The 13182-nt window shown below is 41.7% G+C and overlaps 1 protein-coding gene across 2 annotated transcripts in view; it reads left to right on the top strand.

The window, feature by feature from the left end:
• The window catches only part of MSH2 (mutS homolog 2), a 1146446-nt gene that overhangs the window by 1101124 nt on the left and 32140 nt on the right, over nt 1-13182 (top strand). For both annotated transcript variants that reach the window (XM_069608417.1, XM_069608418.1), the window contains one exon: nt 5993-6165. In XM_069608417.1, the coding sequence (XP_069464518.1) occupies nt 5993-6165 (173 nt within the window). The remainder of the gene's footprint in view (nt 1-5992; nt 6166-13182) is intronic.

The raw sequence follows: 13182 nt of genomic DNA, 5'->3' as shown, positions 1-13182 counted from the left end.
CATAGGGCTAGGTAGGGAAATGTGCCTCTGTGATTGAACTGCACTCCTTATTTTTTCTTCTGGTCTCTCGTTGTAACAAATGGCTCCAAATACCTTAACAGGCAGCCCAGTCATGGGTGAATTGTCAGTTAGCAAATACTCTAAATGACTGCATTTGGCACACCAAAATCAACAGATTTCTGTCTGGTCACTTGTTTGATACTGTATTGTCTCAAACCTCTCTGAAATGGTAATGAGGTATTGCCACTAGGAAAAAACAAGCAGGGCACCTCAGTAGACATCGACTACCTGTTAGGCACTTGTGCAACCGATGTATCGCAGGCTTGAAATTTGACAGAGTGATTGTTTGTCCATTGATGCCAATATATGATGGAACTGCAACGTTTGGCTCTTCAATGTTTTGGACTACAACTTTTGTCAGCCCTAGCCTTCGAAGTGGTGAGGGATCATGGCATTTGCAGTCCAAAACACCAGGAGAGATGCAAGTTTCAGACCCCTGCTATAGAATGTATTGTGCAGGCTGGGGAAAGTCGTTCGATGACAGTGCCACACTGACAAAACTGGCCGCAAAACTGTTGCTATCTGAAGCGGTGGACTTGAAACCTTGCGTGTATCTTTACCTTTTACATGTGTGCGGGTCCAGGAAAACCAATAGAAAGCGTTTTCACGTTCACACAATCAAAGTTGTATTTTTCAACTCCTAAAAGGTGCTGCTTGGTTGCTGGTTCTGTTAGTGTGAGGTTTTCGGATTTGCCTAAGGATATAGAAGTGCATTGGCTGGCTGTGTTATTCCTGTGGAGCAGTCATCCAGTGTCTGGTTCCATGCTTTTCTCTTTTTCTCACCCCTCTCCACCCTCCCTTTGTCCCTATAGTTTTACATTCCAGTCAGGCCTCCAGATAAGGTGAAGTACCAGGCCTTTTTATGCATGAAAATCTTGTAAATACGACACCTTTATTATTTTCCTGTGTACATTTACACACAAGTGTAGAGCAGAGGGCAGTGCAAAGGTCAGGTTACTTGACGGAAACCAGAAGGCTTCTTTTGATTTTTAATCTACATGGATGTAATTGCCAGCCATTGATGAAAGTCTCCGAAACAGAATGTATTTCTCTGAAGCCTTTCACAAAAAGAAACTGCACACTATGATCAAAGGATGGTTTCTTTCCATCCAGCTTCTGCTGTGTTGATGCTCGTGGAGCAAACAGAAGCGCTGTGCATATTTATTTTCATCGAATTTTAGGAATGTATCATTAATAAAATGGAAAACGAAGTTGCAATTGAGAATTAATATGTTGTAACAAATTATATTTTTTTCCCAGTGAAGGCAAACCCGTATTTCACAATTGTATTTTTCAGAATTCCGGTCATGTGTGCATAATCATGGGGAGGCTCAACATTTTTGCACTTATAATTTAATTTACACTCTAATTATAAAAACAGTTTGTAAAATGATGACTATGCACAGTCTAGTTGACATCCATTGAACATTGCAGTCAATGGGGTACATTACTATAAATGATCAGTGGCAGAGGAGTCTTTGTTCACGGGTGAGTGATTGATTGTCATTACATCAATCACAGGTGTGTTGTAACCTCTCAAATCTTCAAGATTACAATTAAAACATTCAAAACCTGACTCCAGGAAGTGCAAGCGCTGTTCAAAAACAAACAAATGAAAGTTACATTGGTAATTGAAATAGAAACTTAGAAAAAATGTGTACCTGTGATAATCCAGATAGCTTTTTAACTTTATGTAGTGCTTCATACATGGTTCGTCCAACATCTAGGTACTGTGATTATTATACCTCAGTCGATACTCAGTTAACCGACCTCTGAAGGATGTTGGCCAGCAAGATAGCTCAGCCGGTTCAGCACTCGTTGCTGCAATCTGTGCGTGATCTGTGGGTTGCAGGTTCGAATCCTGGCAAGGCCAACTCAGCCTTTCATCCTTTTGAGGTCGATAAAGGAGTACCGACTTTGGTTTGGTGATAATTGTGATAAATATGTTCTATGTACAGCACTTTGACAAAGCGTTATATAAATAACCATTTGACTATTTGATTAGATATTGAATTTAGCATGGAGTCCTTGTCTCTCTTCACTGTTGTATCATAACGTTGGCATACCATTAGGTAGTAATAGCTCCAGGAAATGAGGCCTTTCATTAAACATCAAAAGACAATTCTGCAATCGGACCTCAAAACACACAATACAATTCATGTTTGCTTTACTATGTAATTGGCTAGGTTTTTGTGTTTTCTACATTTTAAATATATACAGGAGAGATCAAATGGCCAAACCTTAGAAAAATAATGAAAGGTGTATTCTGTCACAATGAAGAAAGCTGCTGCATAGTAGTGGTTTCCATACCGTTTTGGCACATGTCGGCTGGATGTCACATACATGTTACTCTCTTGCAAAGGAGAAAAGTAATTGTTACTCTCTTAAAATCACATTTACTCTCAAAATTTAAAAATAGGGAGCAAAATACTCCCTTAGAACAAAAAGAGGTTAATATTTACCCTGATCTACAAGTCACAACCCTCAATATAGGTATAGACCTTCAATACACAGACAAATAGTGCTTGCAAGCAGCTTTACTAATTCAGGCAAGGGGGTAACAGTAACATATGGGCCTAAAATAATGGGAAATACCGATAGTCTAAAGGAAAATTCTACCTGCCATCAGTCAAAATGATTTGTCAAGAGTAAAAATTATTTATTATTAAAAATATCAAAGACGATACACACAAAACACATAATTATTGGTCAAGACTTTAAAAATCGTTGTGCAAATATACAGACAGGCGAATGCACAATTCCGATGAGTGGTAGGGAAAAGACAGTTATCTACTTTAAATGGAAAAATAAGTAAGAATAAAATACACAATTACAATAACTTCAAGAACAAAAACAGTATTAATACACCATTCATTCATTCCAGACACAATTAATGTTCTCACAATCACACCAATTCATACTCTTTCGGATCATCCAACATGTTTCATTCCTCATACACACAATCATAAAATCAAGGGAAATACATCAGGGGAGAACAAGACCCCTAGTCTGTGAGTTAATCTACAATATACATTGTCAATGAAATAACACAAATTGTCAATATCTTCACAATGAACACAGGAATAGGTCTTTCTGTGGTCCAATTAATTTGTATCCGGTGTTCAGTACACAAAGTGTATATTGATTACACTGCCACAATGTACAGGTAGACGTTTCCCAAAATGAAGATCAAGGCTTCTCGTGTGGCTATAGATACTGGAATGACAAAGTACACCAGATCTGTCCTCACTAGTAGTCACTCAAATGGGCAGAGTAATATATTCCAAAGACTAAGCAATTGTCTGCTAATGGCTGTGTTAATTAACAGCAGAATAAGTAAAATCGTCCGTTCTGTAAGGTCACCTAGAAAGACAATCGTGTGTGAAAACACCTACAGCATCGCTATGATAAAACAGGCTGTGCCGCCGTTCGGGGAGGTGTCACAAAAGGTGCCAGTAGATGTCTGAAAAAGCACCGTAGTGCATTGAATGCCGCCACCTCTTGGCACAAGCTTGTGCAGACGGAACTACGTGCCTGCAAGACAACTATCGCAGATCTCGAGTGACTCAACGAGAAGTTAAAGTTAGGGCGTCGCTGCTGCAGACCTGAATTCTGACGGATACTGACGCTGGCATTGCACTCTATCCTCCAGATGGAAACAGTCTCAAACTTTACTCTCAAAATGTAAAAATAGGGAGTAAAAATCATATCCGGAGCACTGATTCCAGTGAATTGTCACTCTTCCTTTGTTACCAGCTCCAGCTAAAGCGGACATCCACTCCAGTGAGTTGAAGACTTGAGCACAATCCTGAAGTTGGTTTCTTATTAGTCCATTTCGCTTTCAACATGTGGTGGGACTGAAAGTAAAAACTGCAAGCAGCGGTCAGAAGAAAGCATAAGCTATCTCATTCACATGACATTGATGTGTCCAATTGATAAGCGCACATTAGATCACGAGTCCAGCATGAATCATGCTTACTTTTCAAAGCAGCATGCACCTTCCTCATAGTTTTTGCTTTGCTCATAGGCTAGTCTAAATGAAACCATGATCTTTGATTCCACTTCTGTTGTGCATGCACAACGTACAATTCTATTTTGTTCCTTACTGTGTGCAAACAAGACCCGTTCTTCCCTCTGTATTCTTCTTCTTGTGCCGTACCTCAGTTTCTCAGTCTCACTTATTCACTATGGCAAAACATTGATCTTCTGTTCTAATCAGGCATGCGTGTGGCACAGGTGTACTCACCTGGAACGATGAGAAAGGGCCCTGCTGCGGTAAGTGTCCAGTATGGACTCTGGGAATTTTGTGCGAACTAGGCACAATGGAACATGGATTGTTAAGTGGGTGCAGGGTTCGAAATTGTTAAGAGCTATTTAGCTCCTGCTACTAGCCTCTGTGAGCCTGGTGTGCTTGAAACCACAGCTATCAGGAGTTAATTTGGCTCCCAAGGAAAACAGGTGTTTTCCAACCATGCATGTGTGACATTAACTTTTAGTATTTGAGAATCATAATAAAGAAGAATTGGGCAATATTTATAGGACGCATTTAAACATAATGGATCACATGTAATGGGCAATTTTTAAAGTGTGGAAGTTAGATTTGTGATGTGCTGGGTACTCGCTCCTGGTTCTCCAGCGATAGCTCCTGCCTACTGGGTGATGCCCCACACCCAGGAGCTGCTTTTAGTTCATGCTCCTTAAATCTTAATTTCGAACCCTACGGGTGTAATGACATTGTGCCTGCCGTTTCCAAGTGAAAAATATTGAATCTGGTGTGTCGATTGGGAATAATAGTACTGATCCCCTACTGCCATGTTAACTGGGCATAGTGGAATTTGGCATTGCTATCGCTGGCCATTTTAGAATATGGCTCTGCTGTAATGAGTGGGCATAATAGTTTGACATACCATGGTAAATGGGTATAATGGAACCTGACACTGCTATCCATTTGCATGTAATGCAAACCGGCACCACTATGCTAACTGGGCATGTTTTAATAATGGTGTTCCTACCTTTGCAAGAGTGTGAGTAGCGTGTCTTGGGACGACACATATTCAACAAATTCGTAAAAAGAAACACCCGACCTTTAAATATCAATGAAAGTAGTCCAGTTCACCGTTATTCAAGGTATCTTAATTTTCATGGACATATCATGGTTATCTCTTGGATATGATCTTCATGGTAACGTATTTTTTTGAGAGAAGCCACACTAAAGGGCAGAGTGGGATATGTAAATGTAGCTATTGAGGGAGCGGTTCACTATGAAAACACTTGGGACTGAAGTGTCTACAATCATGAGAAGGCAGTCTATGCAAGCAAGTTTCTAGGATTTTTTTTTTTTTTTTTTTTTTGCGACAGTGACAAAGAAAGCCCCGCTTCCCTCTTTAACTTCGTCAACACTTCGTTTTAACCATTGTACTGATTGTAAACGTCTGGTCTATTGAGTTAATGTATTATTGAGGCATTGAGGTCCAACCCTGAATAGACTGGTGGTTGATCTTGAGCATTGTGCGTGCATTGTGATGCACATGATCACTCCATAGGCCATTCTGATTGTAATGGTGGGAGTGCCTGTATTTCACCTGCAAATGATGGTACCTGAGCATGCAATGGCATTACCTGGTATATGATAGCAACACCTTTCATATGATGTAGGTAATTGGTCATATCTTGGCAAAGCATGCCAAATTATGGTGCCACCTGGCAATAAGGCAGTAGCAGTTGCACATGGCCAGAGTGGCAGGTTACATGATGGCATTGTCTAGCAAATGTCTTTCCAATACGTGTACTAAAGTTAAACAAATGTCTTTGCAATGTTTTTTCTTACATAAATTATAACATAATGACCATTGCTGAGGATTGTGGTTGTGTGAGTGCACGCCCAATTGTCATTACTCTGCTAATATGGTAAACTGGTTGCTGACTTTTCTAGGTGCCTGTGACCAGAGCTTTGGAATCCATGTAGCAGAGCTAGTGCATTTTCCCAAACATGTTATTGAAAATGCAAAACAGAAAGCCTTGGAATTGGAGGAGTTCCAAAATGTTGGAAATGCGGAAGAGTTTGAGGACGAGCCATCCATTAAGAAACGCTACCAAGAGAAAGAGGTTTGTCATACAGTTTACTTTTGTCACCGCAGTTGGCTACAGAAGACGCATCGAGACAGAATTACATCTAATGAGAATACCATATACCTGTTTGTTAAATTACATTTTTTTGTATTCAGTGTTTTCTAAAGTGCAGTCCATGATGTGCTGCCTTAAAAGTAATGTAGCGATTTGAGCCGTAGTGCTGAAGTGGCAGCTTTGTTATGGATTCAGTGCAGCTTCCATAATGCATTCTGTGACCAGGCAGCATGAAGAGTGTTAGTCTAGTCACGAGAGGATCACAGCACAAATATGTGACTTGTAGGTTAGTAGGATGAGAAGCCCTAATGCCTGTAGAAATGTTGATGCCGCAGCCTTGAACCACTTTCATGACCTTAAGTATAAGAAGGGTCAAGGACGGCATGTGGCCGATGAGGTCTCAAAGATTGCAGACAGCAGTTGCAGCAGCCACTGGTGTTTGTGATGGACCATTCAACTTGGGCGTTATGGTTGTCCTGGTAAGACTACGGCACTTTAAATGAAACGCCTGCGCTTTATTTTTACACTAAAATATATTTGGTCTTCATTCTACTGAGAACAAAGGAAACATATGTGTTGGTGTGTTTCAGAAATTGGTGAATTTATACTTTAGTTTGAGATTGTGCATAATTTACAAATGACACATGTTTGGACTAGATGCATTCTCATTTTTCTTATTGCACCATGGGAGAGTTAGAATGCCACAGCTAATCAGCAAATTATCCAATTCAGAACCTGTACGCAAAGGTAGAAACCAGGTTTATTTTCACAAAACTATGCAGAAATGTGCAGGGAAACGGGCATAGTATCCCATCTCAAAAATGAGGCATCCGAGCACAGAAACTTTAGGGTTTGTATGGGGCTTTACACAATGAGCCTTATACGGAAAATTCATCAGAACACTGGGTGGGGGTGCTGGCCAATTAGGAGGCTCCGAACGCAGGCTGTACTGTATGGTACAAGCCCGGGTTTCGCGCTGCCTGGACAGCCAGCGCCCCTTTCCTTCCCCGCCTCCCTTTCACCAATTAGCACCATATAGTTTACTACGTGGGTGCCAATGGTGAATTTTTGTGGATACAAAAATGAAAGAATAAGCTTACCTTTCTTGCGCTGCACAGTGCTGATCTCGGGAAGTCTGTTTTCATGTTGATGACTTAGTCATCAACATGGAAAAGGGACGACCTGACATTCTGGAAATTCCCTCGAACTGAAAAGATTGCTCTTCCTGTTCACAATGGAGGTTAACAGATCCTCTTGAGGGGTTCCCCAGAGGCCGTGCAAGAAAGGTACGTTGTATTTAAAAAAAAAAAAAGACTTCTTTAGCACCCTTGTAGAAAACTACATGGGTTCTAATGGCGATATGCCCCTCAGTGATGGGCGGACCCATTCGGTAACAGCCCCGTCACCCTCGTTAAGGGACCTTTGCTACGCTAGGGCCCTTAACTTGGGCGGTATGTTACCTACAGGGTCGGCCCGCTACCTCGGGGCATATCCCCTCAATATGACTCATTTAGTCAGTCACGTTAACAAAGATCTTCCAAATGGTACATCCTCCGGACTTGTAGAGCATGGCTTTTCACACAATTTGAGACCTGTTCCATTCAGTTTGGCTTAGCCAAGTTACATAACCAATGCATTTAGCGGTTGGTTTCCATTACATGTAATAAAGTGTGATCTGGCACCTAATGCCCATGTGACTCAGTTTTAAATTTTACATGCATCTCTAAGGTCCATCCTGTAGAAATGATGCTCAAGGTTTACAATGCCAAAGCTTGCACATATCAGACGTTTTGGGTTTTAATGACCACGCAGGGCTCTTACAAACAACCCACGATTCCTTTACCTAGAATACTGGCTTTGCCTCGGTCTGCCTCCAATTGTGTTGGTCATAGAGAACCAGGCCTTGAACATGTGATTGATCAAATCCTTTTTGCGCCAACTTTTTATCTTTTAATAAATATAGCTAACCCAACAGAGCATTTCATACAGACTATAATTAGTGACTTATGATAAAAGACTGCTCTGTTTCTTGAATCAGACATGTAAAGAAAGACCTACGTAACATTAATCAGTCTAACAAATTCTCAGATTCTCTTTTTAACTTGGCATTAAGTATGCAAACTGTAAATAAATATAGGATCATACGAGTGATCTTCTATTGTCTTATACAACTACTAGAGCAGAAGGAAGATGAGCAATTAAACATTTGAATTGAACTGCATTGTCTTACTCCGGCAGTGAGTCTGACCAATGCCTGTAGTTTGCCACACTTGCATTCTACCAGACTAAGGCCCGAAACTGATATTGCGACTAAACAAATAATACCTTTTGGACTCCACTATACACCTAATACCTTTTGGGCACCAACACTCCGAACCTTCCACAAGCAATTCTGGAAACTTTCAACCCTTGCCTCAAATACTTTTAGTTCCCAAGCACTGCAAAGTTTGGAGACTACGATATAACACCACAGAGATACTCCCCACTGTAAACCCGACACCACAAGAAAAGCCTGGCAAGCTGGGAACCCCAAGCACCACGAGACCGAGACTGAGACTGAACTACAACCTCAGAGAGGCCTTCCCCACTCTGAAGCCAACTATACTGGACCCCATAAAGGGAAGCCCAAACCATTGGGATGCTCAAACAACTGTCACTCACCAATACAAGGTACCATCACTTCGTGAACTCAAAACCAGGAACCATAAGAAGGTACCCAGAAAACCAGCTCTGGCGAGTAATCCAGCCAGGGAATTGTCCATCCTGGAATAGCTCTGCCCCAGGAGCAGCCTTACTCCCGAGATAACTCTGCCCTGAAACAACTAAGGCCACGGGACAGCCCCCACCCCTGGGGACAGACCCCTACCACAAAATGCACTGCACCAGGAAAGACCAGACTCGCAAGGAATACCCAGGGATGTCATTTGCAGGTTGCTAGCCAGACTTCTCTCAAGAAGAGTTGGACAGTATATAGAGTATACAAAATAGGTACAGAGATACAGTAGCACAAGCAAACACTAGTCTGGCTGCTCAGCCACAGCTACCAGGTAAATCTGGGTGGTACAGACTGCTACCAATTGGGTTTACTGCCAACACCTGTAGTCCTAAGCCTTTTGCAGTGGTCCCTAAGGGAACTGCACAGGTTTCTGCCTAACACTGGTGTACAGCAGTGGGATTTGTATGGAGTATACATTTTAGTGTGCTTATATATACCTTAGTGCAACTAACCACAAAGCCTGGCACTAAAAAGTGTATTTTCTAACCTGTCAACTATGAAAAGTTATAGTCAAAAGTCCCTTGCTACAAAAACTGCTGATTGTTTAAGAGTTCTCTGTAAGCATAAGAATCTCCTGACTAAAGGCAAGAAAATTGAGCTAAAAGGAAGGTTGTTAGCAAACCAAAGTCTGGATGATGGTTCAGAGGAACCTACCACTCCAGCAAATGTAGATAACAGTAATGATATTGATCAAAGTATTGATAATCTTGTGTCAGAACCAGAAGAGGAAGGTGAGGATGATGAAGTTGTCCCACCTAGGCCTCTGCCTGCTCAGCCAGCTGTACCTACTAGACCTTTGCCAGGTCCCACATTTAGTCCTCAATATCTGGAAGTAGAGAAAATGAAACTTGAATTGGAGTTTAAGAGACTTAATACTCAAGCAGAACAAAGACACCAAGAACTGAATCAAGAACTAAGGCTCAGAGAAATGGAGCTCAACATGTGCTAGAGATGAAGAAATTGTCTGTTGAAAATGCTTCTCCCTCCGGATCCTCTAGGAGTTCCAGTCCCAAAAGACCCCGGATGTCTAAAGAGCTTGTGGGTATGTAGAGCCTAAGTTGGATGTGTTGGATTGGTTGAGTCTGAGTATAATCATGGGCTCCAGAACAGCACAGGAAATGAGTTGCTTTCCTGGTTGTTCTCTAGGCTCCCGCCTGTTGCAAATGATGTGGTAATGGAGTTGGGGGGAGGAGGATAGAAAGGATTATGAATGTGTGAAGCTAGCTTTAATAGCTAGATTTGGGAAGAGCCCTTCCCATTACCTTAAGAGGTTTAGGACCCTCAAAAAGAATGATGGTACCCCTTGGGCTACCTGGGTGAGTGAAAGTTTGAAAAACTTAGAGGGATGGATTAAGGGTTACAAGGTGAACACTTATGAGGGAATGAGAAATCTTGTAATGTTGGCACCCGCTGCCAGGAACAACTGCCCCCGCTGGAGCTTTCTCACCATTTCAGGTACTGTGTCCCGCCTGGTCTCTCTTGCAACAGACTGTTCAAGGTGTCCCGTAAATCCTTGACTCTCTATCCTGGGGTGACTTGGGTCCTGCTAACTAACTTTTTCTGAACTGATCCAACCCTTTTTGAACTATCTGCAAAGACTTTTTAAAGTATTATTCAACTGTGTGATCTTGGACACATTCCGCCTTGCTCTCTCCAAGAGTGGGCCTGGCCTATGAACTTTCTTGCTCTAACAGTAGACTCTGCCTTTTTCTGACTTGCTGTGGTTCTAGTGTTGGTATTGTGCTGTCCTAATTCTACCTTTTCCCTCCCTTTTTAAATAACTTATTGGAGTGCCATCTTTGGTTAAGCGCTCACCTCTGTCTGCAAATAAGTGGTGTTTTAACTTGTTCAATAAGTAATCAGGGATGTATATATATTGATAGTGACTGTGTTTGAACTTGCTTGCCATATTAGTGTTAGTGTATTTTACAAGTGTGTTTTTAAATAAATAATTATATATTTTTATACCAAAGCTCTGGTCAGTGTTTGCTTGTGCTACTGTATCTCCGTACCTATTGTGTATACTCTATATACTGTCTAACTCTTCTTGAGAGAAGTCTAGCTGCTCAGCCACAGCTACCAGGTAGATCTGGGTGGTACAGACTGCTACCAATTGGGTTTACTGCCAACACCTGTAGTCCTAAGCCTTTTGCAGTGGTCCCTAAGGGAACTACGCAGGTTTCTGCCTAACAGAGACCAACGTGCCAAACTGGGCAAACTCCTCTTTGCGTCGGACTAAAGGACTGTAGCTGCTGGATTTATAATTTCTTGCACACTACCGTTTGCCTGCACACTGCTGTACTTTCCCGTCTCAAACATGTACTTACAACTTGATAAAAGTCCCTTTTCATCTTCTGGAATGGCGTAAGGTTACTCTGTATTGCATAGCTCTTAAGATTTGTTCTGTACCAGGCGGAAGATTAGGATCACTAAAGCGATTGACCCACTTTACAGCGACTGCAAAGATACCCTTGGTTTCTTCCCTATTAGACTAAAATAGCATGCCACTCTTATCCTATAAAAAAGACTTGAGCGTAGTTGATGCAAACTGAACACACCAAAAACATACAATGGGAAAGTAGGAGTTCCACATGCATCAAATTCCTTGTTCAACCAAGGAGGGAGTGAGCAATAGCTTGGCAGGCTTGTCAAGGTTTTGTCTTAAAAGAATGTAAAATTGTTTATGCAGAACTTCGAGCTAAGCAGTGAGAAATGTATAATGCTCAATTAGGCTCCTCCTTCTGAGTCACGGCAGCATAATAATTTTCAAAATTAAAACACATTACCCCACTGTACACCTATTTTTATCATGAATCAAAACTTCTCATACAACCAGCCTTCAAATAGCATAGTGAAGCAGGGACTTTCTGTACGTGTTTGGATCAGAGACCAGTTGAACCCTAAGGTACCCCAAGAACTTCTCCCCACCCAGCAACCATAGACGCACACAGAAAACAGAACCTTCACCAAAATAAAAAAAGGCTTGTTCCCAGGACCCATGCAGCATAACTGTACTCTTCCCCACACTCCTGAAAGTAGAATGGGGCTCCCTCCCCACTTGCACCTACACTGGCATTGAAGAGGTACCCATTGAGGCCAAGTCAGAGAACATATTTCTGGAAACTATGCAGCCCCTTTTTCTTATTAACCAGACTCTGGACAGACTCCAGTTCTTCACAAGAAGCAGGAAAGTCTGTGTTCCATCCAGTGTTTCCAGTTTTCCGAGATTCTATAGACAGTCCACACTCCTTAATAGGGGTAGGAGGAGATGGACTCCCCGGTCTTCAAGGATCCAGATGAGCAGCATATCTGACGGTTTTACTCCTCAAAAGAAGGCCAGTACTCACAATAAAGAAAAAAAATAGGAGTATCCAATACATGTTGGTCAGTACCTTTATGCCACCTTCACTGCTCAGGTGACGTGTTCAGACCATCAGCATGAGCGGTACTTTCCACATAGAAGATATCTGCTATAGTGCTGCCTGATATGCAAGAGGCACATCTCTTCAAAAGCGTTCTTTTCATTTACAAAGCCCATGAAAAACCATTGACCAGTGACAAAACACTCTTGGCTATTAAGAAAAGCTGTGCTGTGTGTATTTTGGCATTCATGCACGGGGGATGTGGGATTTATGGCTGGTTAGTAGCTTGCAAGTTGACATTGCTAGCAGCAAAAAACTTTTGGATTGCAAGACAAATGCTTTTTTTTTTTTACCTGCCTAGAAAATACACCATTATGTTTTTACTTCTTAAAACAATTCCTTTATTCTGAACTTCTCAAAACGTGCAGTGAAATCTGCTTACACATTCTTATCTTGAGTACAGTCTCATTTACAGACTCCTTGCAGCTCCTGGGAAATGCAACTCTAGCCTGGGCTCGAATCTTATGGAGGCTTTCCGGGTTCCATTTAAAACCCCACTGAAGGAATTTTCCCTGCTCAGTGTCCAAGCACTGCAACACAAAAGCTTCTCAGAGAGCAAGTTGAGCAACGTACTTCTATTGGATCAGGGGCTCTGAAACTACTTCAGTGGTGATTTGGCACAGTCATAAAAGCAGAGTAACATAACTTCTATTCCGAAACAGTCAGCGAACACCAGAGCCAACCTTACTGGGACCCGGGTCATTTGGGTAAACCTTTTCTACCTCTGGCTTTGTACATCAAACTGCACTTTGCGTGCTGGGAATTGTAGAACAATATTTGTAAGGAAAAATAAACCAGCAA

This window comes from Ambystoma mexicanum, chromosome 4q, assembly GCF_040938575.1.
Source record: "Ambystoma mexicanum isolate Mex_15411 chromosome 4q, UKY_AmexF1_1, whole genome shotgun sequence".
In the NCBI taxonomy this organism is placed as follows: domain Eukaryota; kingdom Metazoa; phylum Chordata; class Amphibia; order Caudata; family Ambystomatidae; genus Ambystoma; species Ambystoma mexicanum.
This window is presented reverse-complemented; position numbering and strand designations above follow the sequence as displayed.